This window comes from Pseudophryne corroboree, chromosome 5 (assembly GCF_028390025.1).
Source record: "Pseudophryne corroboree isolate aPseCor3 chromosome 5, aPseCor3.hap2, whole genome shotgun sequence".
Taxonomy (NCBI): Eukaryota; Metazoa; Chordata; class Amphibia; order Anura; family Myobatrachidae; genus Pseudophryne; species Pseudophryne corroboree.
Genome location: NC_086448.1, coordinates 651,429,344 through 651,451,789, shown reverse-complemented (window position 1 = coordinate 651,451,789; position 22,446 = coordinate 651,429,344). Strand labels below are relative to the sequence as shown.

Genomic DNA, 22,446 nt, shown 5'->3' with positions numbered 1-22,446 from the left:
GAAGCTCCCTGACTCTCCCCTGCAGTCTACACTACAGAAAAGGGTAAAAAAGAGAGGGGGGGCACTAAATTTAGGCGCAAAATACATATATAGCAGCTATAGGGGATATAATTTAGTTAATCCCTGTATTATATAGCGCTCTGGTGTGTGCTGGCATACTCTCTCTCTGTCTCCCCAAAGGGCTTTGTGGGGTCCTGTCTTCTGTCAGAGCATTCCCTGTGTGTGTGCGGTGTGTCGGTACGGCTGTGTCGACATGTTTGATGAGGAGACATGTGGAGGAGTAGCAGGTGCCTATAAATGTGTTGTCACCCCCTGCGGGGCAGACACCGGAGTGGATGGACTTGTGGAAGGAATTACGAGAAAGTGTCGACTCCTTACATAAAAAATTTGACGACATGCCAAATGTGGGGCAGCCGGCTTCTCAGCCCGTGCCTGCCCAGACGTCTCAAAAGTCATCAGGGGCTCTAAAACGCCCGCTACCTCAGGTGACAGACACAGATGTCGACACGGATACTGATACCAGTGTCGACGACGAAGAGACTAATGTAATGTCCAATAGGGCCACTCGTTATATGATTGAGGCAATGAAAAATGTTTTACACATTTCTGAGGTGACCCCAGGTACCACAAAAAAGGGTATTATGTTGGGGAGAAAAAACTGCCAGTAGTTTTTCCCCCTTCTGAAGAATTAAATGACGTGTGTGAACTAGCGTGGGCTTCCCCTGATAAAAAATGTGTAATTTCAAAAAAATTACTAATGGCGTACCCTTTCCCGCCAGAGGATAGGTCACGTTGGGAAACACCCCCTAAGGTGGATAAAGCACTTACGCGCTTATCAAAAAAGGTGGCACTGCCGTCCCAAGATACGGCCGCCCTAAAGGAACCTGCTGACAGAAAGCAGGAGGCTCTCCAAAAAGCTATATATACACACACTGGTATTATACTGAGACCAGCTATTGCCTCAGCATGGATGTGCAGTGCGGCAGCTGCATGGTCAGACTCCCTGTCAGAGAACATTGACACCCTAGACAGGGACACTATATTGCTAAACGTAGAGCATATTAAAGACGCTGTCTTTTACATAAGAGATGCACAGAGGGATATTTGCCGGCTGGCATCAAAAATAAGTGCACTGTCCATTTGTGCCAGGAGAGGGTTATGGACCCGGCAGTGGACAGGGGATGCAGATTCCAAAAGGCACATGGAAGTTTTGCCTTATAAGGGTGAGGAGTTGTTCGGGGATGGTCTTTCAGACTTAGTTTCCACAGCAACAGCTGGGAAGTCGGCATTTTTGCCACATGTCCCCTCACAGCCAAAGAGAGCACCGTATTATCAGGTGCAGTCCTTTCGCCCCCAAAAGAGCAGACGGGGTAGAGGCGCGTCCTTTCTGCCCAGAGACAGAGGTAGGGGAAAAATGCTGCAGCATACAGCCACTTCCCAGGAACAAAAGTCCTCCCCCGCTTCTTCTGCTAAGTCCGCCGCATGACGCTGGGGCTCAGCAGGCGGAGCCAGTTACGGTGGGGGGCCGTCTCAAAAACTTCAGCAATCAGTGGGCTCGCTCACAGGTAGATCCCTGGATCCTTCAAGTGGTATCTCAGGGGTACAGGCTGGAATTCGAGACATCCCCCCCCCGCCGTTTCCTCAAATCTGCCTTACCAACGACTCCTTCAGAAAGGGAGGCTGTGTTAGAGGCAATTCACAAGCTGTATTCCCAGCAGGTGATAGTCAAGGTGCCCCTACTTCAACAAGGACGGGGTTACTATTCCACAATGTTTGTGGTACCGAAACCGGACGGTTCGGTGAGACCCATTTTAAATTTGAAATCCTTGAACACATATTTGAAAAAATTCAAGTTCAAGATGGAATCGCTCAGGGCGGTTATTGCAAGCCTGGAAGAGGGAGATTACATGGTATCTCTGGACATCAAGGATGCTTACCTGCATGTCCCCATTTACCATCCTCACCAGGAGTAGCTCAGATTTGTGGTACAGGATTGTCATTACCAATTCCAGACGTTGCCGTTCGGCCTGTCCACGGCACCGAGGGTATTTACCAAGGTAATGGCCGAATTCTGGACACTGTCCAGAAAAAAGTGTTTCTCCCAGAGGAGAAAGCCGAGGAGCTGTCGTCTCTAGTGAGAGGCCTCCTGAAACCAAAACAGGTGTCGGTGCATCATTGCACGCGAGTCCTGGGAAAGATGGTAGTTTCCTACGAAGCGATTCCATTCGGCAGGTTCCATGCCAGAACTTTTCAGTGGGACCTGTTGGACCAATGGTCCGGATCGCATCTTCAAATGCATCGGTTGATAACCCTGTCTCCAAGGACCAGGGTGTCTCTGCTGTGGTGGCTGCAGAGGGCTCATCTCAGAGAGGGCCGCAGATTCGGCATACAGGACTGGGTCCTGGTGACCACGGATGCCAGGCTTCGGGGCTGGGGGGCAGTCACTCCGGGAAGAAACTTCCAAGGACTTTGGTCGAGTCAGGAGACTTCCCTACACATAAATGTTCTGGAACTGAGGGCCATTTACAATGCCCTAAGTCAAGCAAAGCCCCTGCTTCAAAACCGGCCGGTTCTGATCCAGTCAGACAACATCACTGCGGTCGCCCATGTAAATCGACAGGGCGGCACAAGAAGCAGGGCGGCGATGGCAGAAGCCACAAGGATTCTCCGTTGGGCGGAAAATCACGTGTTAGCACTGTCAGCAGTGTTCATTCCGGGAGTAGACAACTGGGAAGCAGACTTCCTCAGCAGGCACGACCTCCACCCGGGAGAGTGGGGACTTCATCCAGAAGTCTTCCAACTGATTGTAAACCGTTGGGAAAGGCCACAGGTGGACATGATGGCGTCCCGCTTAAACAAAAAGCTGGAAAAATATTGCGCCAGGTCAAGAGACCCTCAGGCGATAGCTGTGGACGCTCTAGTGACACCGTGGGTGTACCGGTCGGTTTATGTGTTCCCTCCTCTTCCTCTCATACCCAAGGTACTGAGGATAATAAGGAGAAGAGGCGTAAGAACTATACTCATTGTTCCGGATTGGCCAAGAAGAGCTTGGTACCCGGAACTTCAAGAAATCACCGCATATGGCGAAAATATGTTGCGTGGTGTGAGGCCAGGAAGGCCCCAACGGAGGAATTCCAGTTAGGTCGATTTCTGCACTTCCTACAGTCAGTGGTGACTATGGGCCTAAAATTGGGTTCCATTAAGGTCCAGATTTCGGCTCTGTCGATTTTCTTCCAAAAAGAACTGGCTTCACTGCCTGAAGTTCAGACATTTGTCAAGGGAGTGCTGCATATTCAGCCTCCTTTTGTGCCCCCAGTGGCACCGTGGGACCTCAACGTGGTGTTGGGTTTCCTAAAGTCACATTGGTTTGAGCCACTCAAAACCGTGGATTTAAAATATCTCACGTGGAAAGTGGTCATGCTTTTGGCCTTGACTTCGGCAAGGCGGGTGTCAGAATTGGCGGCTTTGTCATGTAAAAGCCCCTATTTGATTTTCCATATGGATAGGGCAGAATTGAGGACTCGTCCCCAATTTCTTCCTAAGGTGGTATCAGCTTTTCACTTGAACCAACCTATCGTGGTGCCTGCGGCTACTAGGGACTTGGAGGACTCCAAGTTACTGGACGTAGTCAGGGCCTTGAAAATTTATGTTTCCAGGACGGCTGGAGTCAGGAAGACTGACTCGCTATTTATCCTGTATGCACCAAACAAGATGGGTGCTCCTGCTTCAAAGCAGACTATTGCTTGCTGGATTTGTAGCACAATTCAGCTTGCGCATTCTGTGGCTGGCCTGCCACAGCCTAAATCTGTAAAAGCCCACAGTCCAGGAACAATTTTAAGCGAATAGTGATATTACCAACTGCTGTTAGAAATGACCTGGTTAGCTTGGTTCAAGTTGCTACTTGGTCCATTTGGTCGCTCAGGTCCCAATTTAAGCAGGAAATCAATTCGCTTAAAATTGTTCCTGGACTGTGGCATGAATTTTGGGGACTAATTGGCTCATTTGAGTACCGGCCAACAGTATTTTATCCATACTAAATATATGGGACTTTTTAAATTTTATGCAGTGCTATATTATGCCCTAAATTTCAACCGTATATAAGGTTATTTTTATTATCTGTTGCAAACAGTATATATGAAATTTTAATGCTGTATTAAATTGTTAGTCTACTCTATCCAGTTTCCCAGCGCTATTTTTTGTCTATTGGTAATATATATATATATATATATATATATATATATATATATATATATATATATATATATATATATATAATATAACATCCCCAAAGAGGCATTAGTCTACTGGGTTCTAGAGTCAACGCTATGTCGATTTCTGCTTGGCGTGTCCTGTAGATATGCAATGGACAGGTGATGCCGACTTAAGAGGCATATGGAAGGCTGAGGATTTTGTGGAGAAGGGATCTCGGACCTGGTCTCCACAGCTATGGCTGGTAATTCTGATCTTTTGCCTTATATTCCTGCACAGCCTAGGAAAGCACGACATTATCAAATGCAGCCTTTCGATCACAAAGAAACAAGAAAGTCCGAGGTACGTCCTTTCTTGCCAGAGGCAGGGGCAGAGGAAAGAAGCTGCACAACACAGCTAGTTCCCAGGAACAGAAGTCCTCCCCGGCCTCTACAAAATCCACCGCATGTCGCTGGGGCTCCACAGGCGGAGCTAGGCCCGGTGGGGGCACGTCTTCGTAATTTCAGCCACAAGTGGGTTCACTCCCTGTTGGATCCCTGGGCAATAGATAGTGTGTCTCAGGGATACTAGCTGGACTTTGAGGAGATGCCCCCTCACTGACGGCCCTGCCGGCTATCCCCCCCCCCGAGAGGGAAATAGTGTTAACTGCAATTCACAAATTGTATCTTCAACAGGTGGTGGTCAAGGTTCCCCTCCTTCAACAAGGAGGGGGTTATTATTCGACCATGTTGTAGCCCCCCGAAACCGGACGGTTCGGTCAGACCCATATTGAATTTAAAATCCCTGAACATATACCTGAAAGGGTTCAAGTTCAAGATGGAATCGATAAGAGCGGTCATCGCAAGCCTGAAAGGGGGAGATTTTATGGTGTCTCTGGACATAAAGGAGGCATACCTTCATGTCCCCATTTATCCACCTCATCAGGCGTACCTCAGATTTGCGGTACAGGATTGTCATTACCAATTTCAGACGTTGCCGTTTGGTCTCTCCATGGCCCCGAGAATCTTCACCAAGGTAATGGCGGAAATGATGGTGCTCCTGCGGAAGCAAGGTGTCACAATTATCCCGTACTGGGACGATCTCCTCATAAAAGCGAGATCAAGAGAGCAGTTGCTGAACAGCGTATCACTTTCTCTGGAAGTGTAACGGTAACACGGCTGGATTCTAAATATTCCAAAGTCGCAGTTGGTTCCTACGGCTCATCTGCCTTTCCTAGGCATGTTTCTAGACACAGACCAGAAAAGGGTTTATCTCCCGATAGAGAGAGCTCAGGAGCTCATGACACTGGTCAGGAACCTGTTAAAACCAAAACAGGTGTCAGTGCATCACTGCACTCGAGTCCTGGGAAGGATGGTGGCATCATACGAGGCCATTCCCTTCGGCAGGTTCCATGCGAGGTCCTTTCAATGGGACTTACTGGACAAGTGGTCCGGATCACATCTTCAGATGCATCGGTTAATCACCCTATCCCCCAGGGCCAGGGTGTCTCTCCTGTGGTGGCTGCAGAGAGCATCTTGCACTGACTGCTAGATTGTATTATGTGTACCCTGGGTTATCTAAGTACTGTACGGCGAACATGGTAATACCCATGGATCGGACAAATGCTGATCAAAAGCCGATGCAGTCAAGATACCCATTGAATATTTAACCAACAGTACCTCTGTTACCTGTATCATTCATTGTGGGCGTGTTGACAGTTGACAGGTATTGCACAGTGAGCACGGGAATACCCGCTAATCGGACAAATGCTGATTAGTCTAAACACTGTTGCAATGCCGTCATTTGTATTGTGAATAGGTTTCCAACATTAAAATTGTATAGTGCATATATTTTTATGTTAAAATTGATTGTGGATTTAGGAATAGCCATCACCAACCATCGGAAGGAAACCATGGATGGTTAAACAATCAATGGGTCCCAAACACACATGTGGAGACCACGGCCACTATTTATCATTAGTCCTCTGCACCTGGTATTCACCATCGGAGGACATCCATCAGTTGTAAAACTACTTGCCACTGGTGTCAGACCATCAGAGGTTATTCACCATTCATTGATGGCCAATGGCCATCCGTAATCACCTGTAGCCATTCCTAATTAAAATAATAAAGAGAAGGTCGACCACATAACGCAAAAAAATAGGATTTTAATTACCTACCGGTAAATCCTTTTCTCTAACGTCCTAGTGGATGCTGGGGACTCCGTGAGGACCATGGGGAATAGACGGGCTCCGCAGGAGACTGGGCACTCTAAGAAAGAATTAGGACTACTGGTGTGCACTGGCTCCTTCCTCTATGCCCCTCCTCCAGACCTCAGTTAGAATCTGTGCCCGGACGGAGCTGGGTGCATTTTAGTGAGCTCTCCTGAGCTTGCTATTAAGAAAGTATTTTAGTTAGGTTTTTTATTTTCAGAGAGATCTGCTGGCAACAGACTCTCTGCTACGTGGGACTGAGGGGAGAGAAGCAAACCTACTAACTGCGGCTAGGTTGCGCTTCTTAGGCTACTGGACACCATTAGCTCCAGAGGGATCGAACACAGGAACTTAACCTTGGTCGTCCGTTCCCGGAGCCGCGCCGCCGTCCCCCTCGCAGAGCCAGAAGACAGAAGCCGGCAGGTGAAGCAAGAAGATGTCAAAATCGGCGGCAGAAGACTCCTGTCTTCATATGAGGTAGCGCGGTAGCGCACAGCACTGCAGCTGTGCGCCATTGTTCCCACATTACACCCACACACTCCGGTCACTGTAGGGTGCAGGGCGCAGGGGGGGGGGGGCGCCCTTGGCAGCAATTGAGTACCACCTGGCAAAATAGGGCATATATACAGCTGGGCACTGTATATATGCATGAGCCCCCGCCATTATTTTTGCACAAAATCGCGGGACAAAAGCCCGCCGCTGAGGGGGCGGGGCTTCTTCCTCAGCACTCACCAGCGCCATTTTCTCTCCACAGCTCCGCTGAGAGGAAGCTCCCTAGGCTCTCCCCTGCAGACTCACGGTAGAAAGAGGGTAAAAAGAGGGGGGGGGGGGGGGCACATAAATTTAGCGCAATAATCACAAATACAGCAGCTACTGGGTAAACACTAAATTACTGTGTAATTCCTGGGTTATATAGCGCTGGGGTGTGTACTGGCATACTCTCTCTCTCTCTGTCTCTCCAAAAGGCCTTGTGGGGTTCTGTCCTCAAATAGAGCATCCCCTGTGTGTGTGGTGTGTCGGTACGATTGTGTCGACATGTTTGACGAGGAAGGCTATGTGGAAGCAGAGCAGGTGCAGATGAATGAAGTGTCTCCGCCGACGGCGCCGACACCTGATTGGATGGATATGTGGAAGGTGTTAAATGATAATGTAAACTCCTTGCATAAAAGGTTGGATAAAACTGAAGCCTTGGGACAGTCGGGGTCTCAACCCATGCCTGCTCCTACAGCGCAGAGGCCGTTAGGGTCTCAGAAGCGCCCACTATCCCAAATTGTTGACACAGATATCGACACGGATTCTGATTCCAGTGTCGATGGCGATGATGCAAAATTGCAGCCTAAAATGGCTAAAGCCATCCGCTACATGATTATAGCAATGAAGGATGTATTGCACATATCAGAGGTAAACCCTGTCCCTGACAAGAGGGTTTATATGTTTGGGGAGAAAAAGCAAGAGGTGACTTTTCCCCCTTCACATGAGTTAAATGAGTTATGTGAAAAAGCGTGGGATTCTCCTGATAGGAAAGTGCTGATTTCCAAAAGGTTACTTATGGCGTATCCTTTCCCGCCAACGGATAGGTTACGCTGGGAATCCTCCCCTAGGGTAGACAAAGCTTTGACACGCTTATCTAAGAAGGTGGCCCTGCCGTCACAGGATACGGCCTCCCTAAAGGATCCTGCGGATAGGAAGCAGGAAGGTATCCTGAAGTCTGTGTATACACATTCAGGTACTCTACTGAGGCCGGCAATTGCGTCGGCCTGGATGTGTAGTGCTGTAGCAGCATGGACTGATACTCTGTCTGAGGAACTGGATACCTTGGACAAGGATACTATTTTACTGACCCTGGGGCATATAAAAGACGCTGTCCTATATATGAGGGATGCCCAGAGAGACATTTGCCTACTGGGCTCTAGAATAAATGCAATGTCAGTTTCTGCCAGAAGGGTCCTGTGGACTCGGCAATGGACAGGTGATGCAGACTCAAAAAAGCACATGGAGGTTTTACCTTATAAGGGTGAGGAATTGTTTGGGGACGGTCTCTCGGACCTAGTTTCCACAGCTACAGCTGGGAAGTCAAGTTTTTTGCCATATATTCCCTCACAACCTAAGAAAGCACCGTATTACCAAATGCAGTCCTTTCGATCACAAAGAAGCAAGAAAGTTAGAGGTGCGTCCTTTTCTTGCCAGAGGCAGGGGTAGAGGAAAGAAGCTGCACCATACAGCTAGTTCCCAGGAACAAAAGTCCTCCCCGGCTTCCACTAAATCCACCGCATGACGCTGGGGCTCCACGGGTGGAGCCAGGAGCGGTGGGGGCGCGTCTCCGTCATTTCAGCCACCAGTGGGTTCGCTCACAGGTGGATCCCTGGGCTATACAGATTGTGTCTCAGGGATACAAGCTGGAATTCGAAGTGATGCCCCCTCATCGTTACCTCAAATCGGCCCTGCCAGCTTCCCCCATGGAAAGGGAAGTAGTGTTAGCGGCAATTCACAAATTATATCTCCAGCAGGTGGTGATAAAGGTTCCCCTCCTTCAACAGGGAAGGGGTTACTATTCCACAATGTTTGTGGTACCGAAACTGGACGGTTCGGTCAGACCCATATTGAATTTAAAATCCCTGAACATTTACCTGAAAAGGTTCAAGTTCAAGATGGAATCGCTCAGAGCGGTCATTGCAAGCCTGGAAGAGGGGGATTTTATGGTGTCTCTGGACATAAAGGATGCTTACCTGCATGTCCCCATTTATCCACCTCATCAGGAGTACCTCAGATTTGTGGTACAGGACTGTCATTACCAATTCCAGACGTTGCCGTTTGGTCTGTCCACGGCTCCGAGAATATTTACCAAGGTAATGGCGGAAATGATGGTGCTCCTATGAAAGCAAGGAGTCACAATTATCCCATACTTGGACGATCTCCTCATAAAGGCGAGGTCCAGGGAGCAGTTGCTGGTCAGCGTAGCACACTCTCAGGAAGTGTTGCAACAGCACGGCTGGATTCTGAATATTCCAAAGTCGCAGCTGATTCCTACGACGCGTCTGCCCTACCTGGGCATGATTCTGGACACGGACCAGAAGAAGGTGTTTCTCCCGGCGGAGAAGGCTCAGGAGCTTGTGACTCTGGTCAGAGACCTCCTAAAACCAAAACAGGTGTCGGTGCATCACTGCACGCGAGTCCTGGGAAAGATGGTGGCATCATACGAGGCCATTCCCTTTGGCAGGTTCCATGCATGGATCTTTCAATGAGATCTGTTGGACAAGTGGTCCGGATCGCATCTTCAAATGCATCGGCTGCTCACCCTATCCCCCAGGGCCAGGGTATCTCTTCTGTGGTGGCTGCAGAGTGCTCACCTTCTCGAGGGCCGCAGGTTCGGCATACAGGACTGGGTCCTGGTGACCACGGATGCAAGCCTCTGAGGATGGGGGGCAGTCACTCAGGGAAGAAACTTCCAAGGGCTGTGGTCAAGTCAGGAGACTTGTCTGCATATAAATATCCTGGAACTAAGGGCCATATACAACGCCCTGAGTCAAGCGGAGCCTCTGCTTCGCAACCAACCGGTGCTGATTCAGTCAGACAACATCTCCGCAGTGGCTCATGTAAACCGCCAGGGCGGCACAAGAAGCAGGGTGGCGATGGCGGAAGCCACCAGAATTCTTCATTGGGCGGAGAATCACGTGCAAGCACTGTCAGCAGTGTTCATTCCGGGAGTGGACAACTGGGAAGCAGACTTCCTCAGCAGGCACGTCCTCCACTCGGGAGAGTGGGGACTTCATCAGGAAGTCTTCACTCAGATTACAAATCGTTGGGAACTGCACAGGTGGACATGATGGCATCCCGCCTCAACAAAAAGCTACAAAGGTATTGCGCCAGGTCAAGAGACCCTCAGGCGATAGCTGTGGACGCTCTAGTAACACAGTGGGTGTTCCAGTCGGTCTATGTGTTTCCTCCTCTTCCTCTCATACCCAAGGTGCTGAGAATCGTAAGAAAAAGAGGAGTGAGAACAATACTCATTGTTCCGGATTGGCCAAGAAGGACTTGGTACCCGGAACTGCAAGAAATGCTCACAGAGGACCCGTGGCCTCTGCCTCTCAGACAGGATCTGTTGCAACAGGGGACCTGTCTGTTCCAAGACTTACCGCGGCTGCGTTTGACGGCATGGAGGTTGAACGCCGGATCTTAGAGGAAAAAGGCATTCCGGATGAAGTTATTCCTACGCTGATAAAGGCTAGGAAGGACGTGACAGCAAAACATTATCACCGTATATGGCGAAAATATGTTGCTTGGTGTGAGGCCAGGGAAGGCCCCTACAGAGGAATTCCAGCTGGGCCGGTTCCTACACTTCCTACAGTCAGGAGTGACTATGGGCTTAAAATTAGGATCCATAAAGGTCCAGATTTCGTCCCTATCCATTTTCTTTCAAAAGGAACTGGCTTCACTTCCTGAGGTTCAGACGTTTGTAAAGGGAGTGCTGCATATTCAGCCCCCTTTTGTGCCACCAGTGGCACCTTGGGATCTTAACGTGGTGTTGAGTTTCCTGAAATCTCACTGGTTTGAGCCACTTAAGACCGTGGAGCTAAAGTATCTCACGTGGAAAGTGGTCTTGTTATTGGCCTTAGCTTCGGCTAGGCGTGTGTCAGAATTGGCTGCTTTGTCATGTAAAAGCCCCTATCTGGTTTTCCATATGGACAGGGCAGAATTACGGACTCGTCCGCAATTTCTGCCGAAGGTGGTGTCATCTTTTCATTTGAACCAACCTATTGTGGTGTCTGCGGCTACTCGTGACTTGGAGGATTCCAAGTTACTTGATGTAGTCAGGGCTTTGAAGATTTATGTAGCCAGAACGGCTGGAGTCAGGAAAACTGACTCGCTGTTTATCCTGTATGCATCCAACAAGCTGGGTGCTCCTGCTTCAAAGCAAACTATTGCTCGCTGGATCTGTAACACGATTCAGCAGGCTCATACTGCGGCTGGATTGCCGCATCCAAAATCAGTAAAAGCCCATTCCACAAGGAAGGTGGGCTCTTCTTGGGCGGCTGCCCGAGGGGTCTCGGCATTACGGCTTTGCCGAGCAGCTACTTGGTCAGGTTCAAACACTTTTGCAAAATTCTACAAGTTTGATACCCTGGCTGAGGAGGACCTTGTGTTTGTCTATTCGGTGCTGCAGAGTCATCCGCACTCTCCCGCCCGTTTGGGAGCTTTGGTATAATCCCCATGGTCCTTACGGAGTCCCTAGCATCCACTAGGACGTTAGAGAAAATAAGATTTTACTCACCGGTAAATCTATTTCTCGTAGTCCGTAGTGGATGCTGGGCGCCTGTCCCAAGTGCGGACTTCTTCTGCAATACTTGTATATAGTTATTGCTTAAATAAGGGTTATGTTATGTTGCATCAGGTTGTCTGATGCTCTGTTGTTTTTCAAACTGTTAACTGGGTATGTTATCACAAGTTATACGGTGTGATTGGTGTGGCTGGTATGAGTCTTACCCTGGATTCCAAAATCCTTTCCTTGTAATGTCAGCTCTTCCGGGCACAGTTTCCTTAACTGAGGTCTGGAGGAGGGGCATAGAGGGAGGAGCCAGTGCACACCAGTAGTCCTAATTCTTTCTTAGCTGTGCCCAGTCTCCTGCGGAGCCCGTCTATTCCCCATGGTCCTTACGGAGTCCCCAGCATCCACTACGGACTACGAGAAATAGATTTACCGGTGAGTAAAATCTTATTTTCTCGTAGTCCGTAGAGGACGCTGGGGTCCACATTAGTACCATGGGGTATAGACGGGTTCATTAGGAGCCATGGGCACTTTAAGAGATCAGTAGTGTGGGCTGGCTTCTCCCTCTATGCCCATCCTACCAGACTCTGTCTCCTCGGGCACAGTTTAAAGACTAACATACTTTGAGAGAAGGAAATCCCCAGATAGTAGCGAGATTCACACCAGCCCACACGTACAACAAAAGGAAAGCCAAGCTAACCAACTTGGAACGAATCAGCAACGGCTGAACTAACAAACTGAACCAAGTAACAATGCAGGAATGTGAAGCACTGGGCAGGCGCCCAGCTTTCTCTGCGGACTACGAGAAAAGGATTTACCAGTAGGTAATTAAAATCCTATTTTCTCTTACGTCCTAGAGGATGCTGGGGTCCACATTAGTACTATGGGGATGTACCAAAGCTCCTAGTATGGGAGGGAGAGTGCTGAGGTTCCTGCAGAACAGATTGACCAAACTTTAGGTCCTCCAATGTCAAAGTATCGAACTTGTAGAACTTGGCAAACGTGTTCGACCCTGACCAAGTAGCTGCTCGGCAAAGCTGAAGAGCCGAAACACCCCGGGCAGCCGCCCAGGAAGAACCCACTTTATGAGTAGAGTGGGCCTTAATAGATTTTGGACACGGCTACCCTGCTGTAGAATATGCATGCTGGATAGGGAACCTGATCCAGCGAGAAAGTGTCTGCTTAGAAGCACTTCCTGTGACGAGAAGTTCTCTTCGCATAGATTTTCAAAGCCCTCACAACATCCAAGCACTTTGAGGTAATTGAGGAGTCAGTAGCCACTGGCACCACAATAGGTTGATTAATATGAAAGGCTGACACAACCTTTGGAAGAAACTGCTGACACGTTCTGAGCTCAGCTCTATCCTCATGGAAAATTAAATAGGGGCTCCTACAGGACAACGCCCACAATTCCGACATGCGTCGAGCAAACGCCAATGCCAACAGAGTGACCACCTTCCAAGTAAGAAACTTTACATCTATGTCCTGTAAAGGCTCGATCCAATTCGATTGCAGGAACTGTAGCACCACATTTAGATCGCAAGGTGCCGTAGGAGGCACAAACGGAGGTTGGATGTGCAGAACCCCTTTGAAGAAAATCTGAACCTCAGGAAGAGCTGTTAACTGTTTCTGGAAGAAAATGGACAAGGCCGAAATCTGGACCTTTATGGAGCCCAAGCGTAGGCCAACATCCACACCTGCTTGCAGAAAGAGGAGAAACCGTCCAAGTTGAAACTCCACCGCAGGAAACGTCTTGAATTCACACCAAGACACATACTTTTTCCAAATTCGATGGTAATGCTTTGACGTTACTCCCTTCCTAGCCTGTATCAGGGTAGGAATCACTTTTTCGGAATGTCCTTCTGAGCTAAGATCTGGCGTTCAACCTCCATGCCGTCAAACGTAGCTGCGGTAAGTCTTGATAGGCGAACGGCCCCTGTTGGAGAAGGTACTCGCGAAGATGAAGAGGCCTCAGATCTTCCAGCAATAATTCCAGAAGATCCGCGTACCAAGCTCGTATTGGCCAGTCTGGAGCAATGAGGATTGCCTGAACTCTTGTTCTTTTTATGAGCTTGAGAACCTTTGGGATGAGCGGAAGTGAAGGGAACACATACACCGACTGGTATGTCCACGGAGTGACCAGTGCATCCACCGCCACTGCCTGTGGGTCTCTCGACCTGGAACAGTACCTCTGAAGCTTCTTGTTGAGGCAAGAGGCCATCATGTCTATCAGAGGTACCCCCCATTTGTTTGTCACCTCTGCGAACACCTCCGGATGGAGGCCACATTCTTCTGGATGGAGATCGTGTCTGCTGAGGAAGTCCGCTTCCCAGTTGTCCACTCCCAGAATGAAGATTGCTGACAGCACCATTGCGTGCTTTTCTGCCAAGAGGAGTATTCTTGTTACCTCTGACATCGCAGCTCTGCTCTTCATTCCGCCCTGTCTGTTTATGTAGGACACCACTGTGACGTTGTCCAACTGAACCTGAATGGCTTGATGTTGCAGAAGATGTGCTGCTTGTAGAAGGCCGTTGTAAATGCCCCTCAGTTCCAGAACGTTTATTGGAAGTAGAGATTCCTGACTGGACCACCTTCCTTGGAAGTTTTCCCCATGGGTGACGGCTCCCCAACCCCTGAGGCTTGCATCCGTGGTTAGGAGAATCCAATTCAGAATCCCGAACCTGCGGCCTTCGAGTAGGTGAGGCGTTTGTAGCCACCAGAGGAGTGAAATTTTGGCTTTCGGTGACAGGCGTATCCGCTGGTGCATGTGAAGGTGTGATCCCGACCATTTGTCCAGGAGATCCAGTTGGAAGAACCTCGCATAGAACCTTCCGTACTGAAGAGCCTCGTAGGAGGCAACCATCTTCCCCAGAAGACGAATGCACTGATGAACCGAGACCCTGGCCGGTTTCAGGAGTTCCCGGACCATTGATTGGATCACCAACACTTTCTCCTCCAGTAGAAACACCCTCTGTACTTCCATATCAAGTATCATTCCCAGGAAGGGCAGTCTCCTTGTCGGCTCCAAATGTGACTTTGGAACATTCAGGATCCACCCATGATCCTGGAGTAGACTAGTTGAGAGAGCAATGCTCTGCAACAACTTCTCCTTGGAAGACGCTTTTATCAGCAGATCGTCCAAATATGGAATTATGTTACCACCCTGTTTTCGGAGGAGTAGCATCATCTCCGCCATGACCTTGGTGAATACCCTTGGTGCTGTGGAGAGGCCAAATAGCAGTGCTTGGAACTGATAGTGACAGTCGAGCAGCGGAAATCTGACATAAGCCTGGTGAGGCGGCCAGATCGAAATGTGAAGGTATGCATCCTTGATATCCAGGGATACCAGGAATTCCCCTTCCTCCAGACCTGAGATCAACACTCTCAGAGACTCCATCTTGAATTAGAATTCCCTCAAGTAGGGGTTAAATGACTTTAGGTTTAATATCGGCCTTACCGAACCGTCCGGTTTTGGTACCACAAACAGGTTTGAGTAATAACCCTTGTGTTGTAGGTGGAGTGGAACAGGAACAATGACATTTGTTTGAACCAATTTTTGAATTGCTCCCTGTAGGATAGCGCTGTCTGTCAGCAAAGCTGGTAAGCCTGATTTGAAGAATCTATGAGGTGGGAGTTGTTGAAATGCCCCATCTGTAGCCCTGGGCCACAATATCCTTTTCCTAGGGATCTAGGCGTGATGACGCCCAAACGTGACTGAAGACTTTTAGTCTTGCTTCCACCTGCCTGACTTCCAGGCAGAGAGGTCCACCGTCATGCTGAAGATTTTGAGGAAGCAGAATCTGGCTTCGGTTCCTGGGAACCTGAGGGCGCAGGTTTTTTGGACTTTCCCCGACCTCCTCTAAAGAAGGTGGGAGGCCTTGTCCCTGCCTTAGTGGTTGCTCTTAATCATATCTTACAAATCACTGATGATAAGGATTCCACTACTGTGGCAAAGAAAACTGATAGTTTTAACCACTTTTGCTGTTTAAACCTATTGCCTCATTCTGACCATTTAGTGGACATCAGGTGGGAACCCTGGTCTAATCCCTGTCTCACATTACCACCACCGTCTATTACATTCAGGAGGCGTCCTCTGAAGCTGGAGTATTGGCAGCCAAGGCGTCAACCACATCTGTCCTGGCTCGCAGCATACTGTGATTGAGGTCGTGGAAAGTGGACCTAGACTACAAAAATACTTTAGAGGTACTCCCCTTTACGCATTTTGTTTGGGGAAGACCTAAATAAAATTGTGTCTGAGTTGGCAGCCGCTCCCAACGACTAATCCTTCTGCACAGAAGGCAAAAGGTACCACTTTTCGTTTCTTTCAGCCTCAAGAAAAACAAAGGGTCAGGCATACCCGAGACAATCTTGCGCTCCCAAAACCACCAAGCCCAAGGCGAAACAATCCTGGGCAGCCCATCAGCCTGATTCAAAACATGACAAGCCTGCTGCATGACGGGGCGGGCCTCCCCCTGGGGGACTCCAGGGTGGGAGGCCGACTTCTGCAGTTCACCCAGGTCTGGTTAAAAACTACTTCAGACGCATGGGTACTGGAAGTTGTCTCTGGTACGCTGTTTCCTTCAAGAGACATCTCCCTTGACAGTTTTGCACCATGGTTCTCCCTTCAGATCCGTTAAAGGCGCAAGCTCTACAAACGGTTGTGAGTTCTCTCTTGAGTACAGGAGTGGTTGTGCCGGTACCTCAGTCCCAGAGAGACAGAGACTACTACTCGACCCTGTTTCTGGTCCCGAAACCCAATGGATCCTTCCGGCCTATACTCAACCTCAAATCTCTGCACAAGTTTGTGCCCAGGAGTCGCATGGAAATGCTGCGCTCAATTGTGCTGGCTATGGAACCCGGAGACTATATGGTATCCCTGGATATACAGGATGCATATCTGCATATTTCTATTGCCATGTTGCATCAGTAGTTCCTGCGGTTTGCCATTGGCAACTCTCACTACCAATTCCAGGCTCTGCCATTTGGACTGGCTACGGCTCCTCAGATCTTCACCAAGGTCATGGCCGTGATGACGGCACATCTCCGTCGCCAGGGAATCAGAATCCTGAAATTCTTGGACGACATGCTGATTTTGGCGAATTCCCACAAAGTGCTGCTCAATTAGGGGTGGCTAAGCAATTGGAGGAAATCCTCGCTGGTCCCAGCTCAGAGTATGGTGCACCTGGGGACACTCCTGGACACACACAGTCAAAGACTGTTCCTATCTCTAGACAAGGTCCTGAAGCTTCAGGACAGGATAAGGCACTTCATTCATCGCCCTAGAGTGTCAATACACTCGCGATGCAGGTACTTGGCCTGATGGTGTCAGCCTTCGACATGGTAGAGTACACTCAATTTCATTCCCGCCCTCTACAACGGGTAATCCTTTCTAAGTGGGAAGGCCTGCCTTATCGGATCAGATCTCACGTGATCTCTTTAACTCCGGAGGTTCGTCAGGTGGCTCCAGGACCAGCAGTTGAGCATGGGTCGTCCCTTCTGGATCCCCGTTCCTGCTGACTACGGACGCCAGTTTGAGGGGATGGGGAGCGGTGCTGGAGCAACACTCGTTTCAAGGTCGTTGGACCAAGGAGGAATCACTCCTCCCAATAAATATTCTGGAGCTGAGGGCAGTGTTCAATGCACTATCTCTTGCCCTTCCTCTAGTACAGAACAGGCCTGTTCAAGTACGATATCAGACAATGTCGCCACGGTAGCATACATAAACCATCAAGGCGGCACTTGAAGCTGCATTGCTATGATGGAAGTGTCAAAATCCTTTGTTGGGCGGAACGCCATCTGCCAGCCATGTCGGCAGTGTTCATTCCGGGCATCCTAAACAGGGAAGCAGACTTCATCAGTTGCCGGAGAGTGGAGTCTTCATTCAGAAGTCTTTCAACTCCTAGTGGACAGTTGGGGTCTACCAATGTAGACCTCATGGCGTCTCGACACAGTCACAAGGTTCCGGTCTTCGGATCTCGGACCAGGGTCCTCAAGCAGCGTTCATGAACGCACTGGCGGTTCCATGGATCTTTCGGCTGCCTTACATGTCCCTCCAATGTAACTCCTGCCCAGGGTCCTATGAAAGTTCAAACAAGAAAGGGGAATTCTAATTCTAGTCACTCCAGCATGGCCCAGACGACATTGGTTCTCAGACCTGCAGGGTCTGTCGACAGGGCATCCACTTCTACTTCCTTAGCGACCATACCTCCTCATACAGGGCCCTTGTCTCTACCCAGACCTGGCCAGACTGGCTTTGATGGCGTAGCTCTTGAAGCATCACTCCTGAGGGCCAATGGATTTTCCAAGGCGGTTATTCAAACTATGTTGAAGGCCCATACACCGGCCTCTGGCCGGATATATTACAGGGTCTGTAATACTTACTTCACTTGGTGTGCTGATAAGAATTGCGATGCCTATAGATTCAGAATTTCCAGAATTCTGGCTTTCCTGCAAAATGGCCTGGACTTAGCTCTCCGTCTGGCCTCCTTCAAGGTTCACATATCTGCCTTGTCGGGTTGGTGTGGTGTCAGAGAAAAATTGCGTCTATACATGACGTTCATACTTTCACTCAGGGTGTCCTACGGATTCAGCCTCGCTATGTCCCTCCTGTGGCTCCATGGGATTTGTCTGTTGTACTGAATGCCCTGCAAGAGTCTCCATTTGAACCTCTTGAATCGGTGGACCTTAAATGGCTCACGACCAAGGTCCTGTTCTTGCTGGCTATTGCCTCTGCAAGACGGGTGTCGGACTTAGGCGCCTTGTCCTGTCGTCCACCCTTTCTAGTATTTCACCATGACCAGACGGTTCTACGAACTTGACCAGGTTATTTGCCTAAGGTGGTGTCATCTTTTCACCTTAACCAAGAGATTGTGGGTCCGGCCTTTATTTCTTCAGACTTGTCTTCCAAAGAGCATTCTTTGGATGTGGTGAGGGCTCCCCGTCTATATGTGGAGAGGACTGCCTCTATCAGGAGGTCAGATGCCCTTTTGTCCTGTTTGGTTTCCGCAAACGTGGCTGGCCTACGAATAAGAAACCTTGGCCAGATGGATTAGAATGGTGATTGCTCAAGCTTATACGCAGGCTGGACACCCAGCTCCTTCTGCTATTAATGCCCATTCTACTGGACCTTCCTGGGCGGCCCGCCGTGGCGCGTCCGCAGAACAATTGTGCAAGGCGGCTACATGGTCCACAGTGAACACGTTTCTTAGGTTCTATGCCCTTGATACCTTCGCCTCCCAGGATGCTTCCTTTGGACGCCGGATTATCACATCCGCTAAGGTGCGTCCCCTCCCATGAGGAACTGCTTTAGGACATCCCCAATGTTTTCCATGTGGAAGCCAATGTACAGTAACTTGCTGCAGAAAAGGAGATTTATGGTAGACTTACCATTGTTAACTCTCTTTCTGCGAGGTACATTGGGTTCCACAGGGCGCCCACCCTGACACACCTAGCTTCTTTGGGTTGTATGGCATTAGCCGCTGGTACCTGAGCTCTTAGTGCCTGTAGGCAGGGTTATAGAGGAGGCCCCAATGCATCCTGGGACAGCTAAAGCTTTAGCCTGTTGGTGCCTCTGGATCAAGATCAACTCTACAACCCCATGTTTTCCCTGTGGAACCGAATGTACCTCACAGAAAGATAGTTACAATTATAAGTATAGCATAACTCTCCTTTTTTTTATGCAAGTGTTCGATTAAAATGTAACCTTTGTGTAATAATAGTGAAAGGTATTCATTGTTTCTCCATTTATTTTCTTTAGGAAAAAATATCTGGAATGACTGAATTAACTCTCAGACGTATGTATGGTAAGCATAGTTTATATCAGTTTATTAACAATTAGCAACACAATTCTCAGTACACACTACAGCTGAGATGTAAGGAAGCAAAGGAGTAGTCGGCATACTACTAGGTGCAGGCAGCCACTGGAAGAGATACACAGTAATGAGTGAGAGGAAATGTGGGTATAGACATTCGCTACGTAGGAGAGAGCTGTAATTGTAATGTGAGAGAAGAGAGTTTTGAGAACAGGAGAGAAGAGGACCCTGCTCCAAAGAGCTCACAATCTAGGGGGTGGGGAAGACAGACAGGTGACATGAGGTGCAAGCAAGCGGAAGGTGGCCTGATGGCAGGAAGTAAGTGAGGCATAGATGGCCAAGGCATAGGGCAGGGGGTTAAGAGAGTAGCCTCAAGACTAGGTTATGCAGAAGGGTGCACTTTGATGAACAGGTGGGATTTCAGTGCCTGTTTGAAGCTTTGAAAGGTCAGGGAGAGTCTAATAGAGCAACAAAGCCCTTTCCAGTGAAGGGGGTCAGCATGGGTAAAATCTTGGATTAGCACATGGGATGCAATGATCAGGGCAGAGGAAATGTGGCGGTCATTAGCCGATAACCATACACTAGCTTATTGTTTCCCAAGCATTTTTGAATCACTGCACCCTAGATCAGGCATTCCCAACCACGGTCCTCAAGGCACACCAACAGTGCAGGTTTTAGTGATATCCAGGCTTCAGCACAGGTGACTTAATTAGTAGCTCAGTTATTTTGATTTAACCATCTGTGCTGCAACCTGGATATCACTAAAACCTGCACTGTTGGTGTGCCTTGTGGACCGTGGTTGGGAATGCCTGCCCTAGAGTATCGGAATCTTTCTCTAACGTCCTAGTGGATGCTGGGGACTCCGTAAGGACCATGGGGATAGACGGGCTCCGCAGGAGACAGGGCACTTTAACAAAGAATTTGGATTCTGGTGTGTTCTGGCTCCTCCCTCTATGTCCCTCCTCCAGACCTCAGTTTGAATCTGTGCCCGGACGAGCTGGGTGCTACTTAGTGAGCTCTCCTGAGCTTGCTATAAGAAAGTATTTTGTTAGGTTTTTTATTTTCAGAGAGATCTGCTGGCAACAGACTCTCTGCTACGTGGGACTGAGGGGAGAGAAGCAGCCCTACTCACTGAAGACAGGTCCTGCTTCTTAGGCTACTGGACACCATTAGCTCCAGAGGGATCGTACACAGGATCGCACCCTTGGTCGTCCGATCCCGGAGCCTCGCCGCCGTCCCCCTCGCAGAGCCAGAAGACAGAAGCCGGCAGACAGAAGCAAGAAGACTTTGAAACCGGCGGCAGAAGACTCCAGTCTTCATATGAGGTAGCGCACAGCACTGCAGCTGTGCGCCATTGCTCGCACACTAAACCCACATACTCCGGTCACTGTAGGGCGCAGGGCGCGCGGGGGGCGGGGGGGGGGGGGGGGGCGGCGCCCTGGGCAGCAATTGGAGACCTCTTTGGCAAAAGTTTGCATAATATACAGTTGGGCACTGTATATATGTATGAGCCCCCGCCAAAATTGTACATGAAAGCGGGACAGAAGCCCGCCGTCGAGGGGGCGGGGCTTCTAACTCAGCACTCACCAGCGCCATGTTTTTTCTCCACAGCACCGCTGAGAGGAAGCTCCCCAGTCTCTCCCCTGCAGTTACACGGTAGAAGAGGGTAAAAAGAGAGGGGGGGGCACATAATTAGGCACAAAAATCAATATAAACAGCAGCTACTGGGTTAACATTAAGTTACTGTGTTATTCCTGGGTTAATAGCGCTGGGGTGTGTGCTGGCATACTCTCTCTCTGTCTCTCCAAAGGGCCTTATGGGAGAATTGTCTTCAGATGAGCATTCCCTGAGTGTGTGGTGTGTCGGTACGTGTGTGTCGACATGTCTGAGGTAAAAGGCTCCCCTAAGGAGGAGATGGAGCAAATATGTGTGTGAGAGGGTGTCTCCGTCGACAACGCCAACACCTGTTTGGATATGTGTAATTAAGTGCTAAGGTGAATTTATTGCACAAAAGATTAGAGAACAGACAGGAAATCTACCGATGTCTGTCCCTATGTCGCAGAGACCTTTAGAGTCTCTCAATGCTCACTATCCAAAATAATAGACACTGATATCGACACGGAGTTTGACTCCAGTGTCGACTACGATAATGCCAAGTTACAGCCAAAATGGCAGAAAAGTATTCAATATATGATTATTGTAATAAAAGATGATTTGCATATCACTGATGACTCATCTGTCCCTGACACAAGGGTACACATGTTTAAGGGGAAGAAAGCTGAGGTAAATATCCCTCCTCTCATGAAGAAAAAGAGCGGGAATCTCCAGACAAGAGACTGCAGTTTCCCACAAAGAATTCTCAGGCAGTATCCTTTCCCCACTAGGGCCAGGATATGATGGAAATCTTCCCCTAGGGTGTCACGTTTACCCAAAAGGTAGCCCTGACGTAACAGCTATTCTCAGGGATCCTGCAGATAGCGTTCACATTCTGGTACACTACTCAGACCGGCGATTGTGTCGGCATGGGTTTATAGCGCTGTGGCAGCGTGGACAGGTACCTTATCAGCAGAGATTGAGACCCTAGTATGTATATAGATATATATATATGTATATATTAAAGATATGTATATATAAAACATGCCCAAAGAGACATTAGTATACTGGGTCCTAGAGTCAAAGCTATGTCGATTTCTGCTTGACGTGTCCTGTAGAATATGCAATGGACAGATGATGCCGACTTAAGAGGCATATGGAAGGCTGAGGATTGTGTGGAGAAGGGTTCTCGGACCTGGTCTCCACAGCTATACTGGTAATTCTGATATTTTGCCTTATATTCCTGCACAGCCTTTGGAAAGCACGACATTATCAAATGCAGCCTTTCGAATAAAGAAACAAGAAAGTCCGAGGTGCGTCCTTTCTTGCCAGAGGCGGGGGCAGAGGAAAGAAGCTGCACAACACAGCTAGTTCCCAGG

General features: G+C 49.1%; 1 protein-coding gene across 2 annotated transcripts in view; it reads left to right on the top strand.

Annotated features, from left to right (window-relative positions):
• Positions 1–22,446, top strand: part of CCDC178 (coiled-coil domain containing 178) — a 754,227-nt gene that overhangs the window by 15,578 nt on the left and 716,203 nt on the right. The window contains exon 2 of one of the 2 annotated variants that reach the window (XM_063923668.1): positions 19,420–19,465. The exons of the other annotated variant lie outside the window; for it this stretch is intronic. Within the exon in view, the coding sequence (XP_063779738.1) occupies positions 19,435–19,465 (31 nt within the window). The 5' untranslated portion in view covers positions 19,420–19,434. The remainder of the gene's footprint in view (positions 1–19,419; positions 19,466–22,446) is intronic. 2 annotated transcript variants of the gene reach the window in all.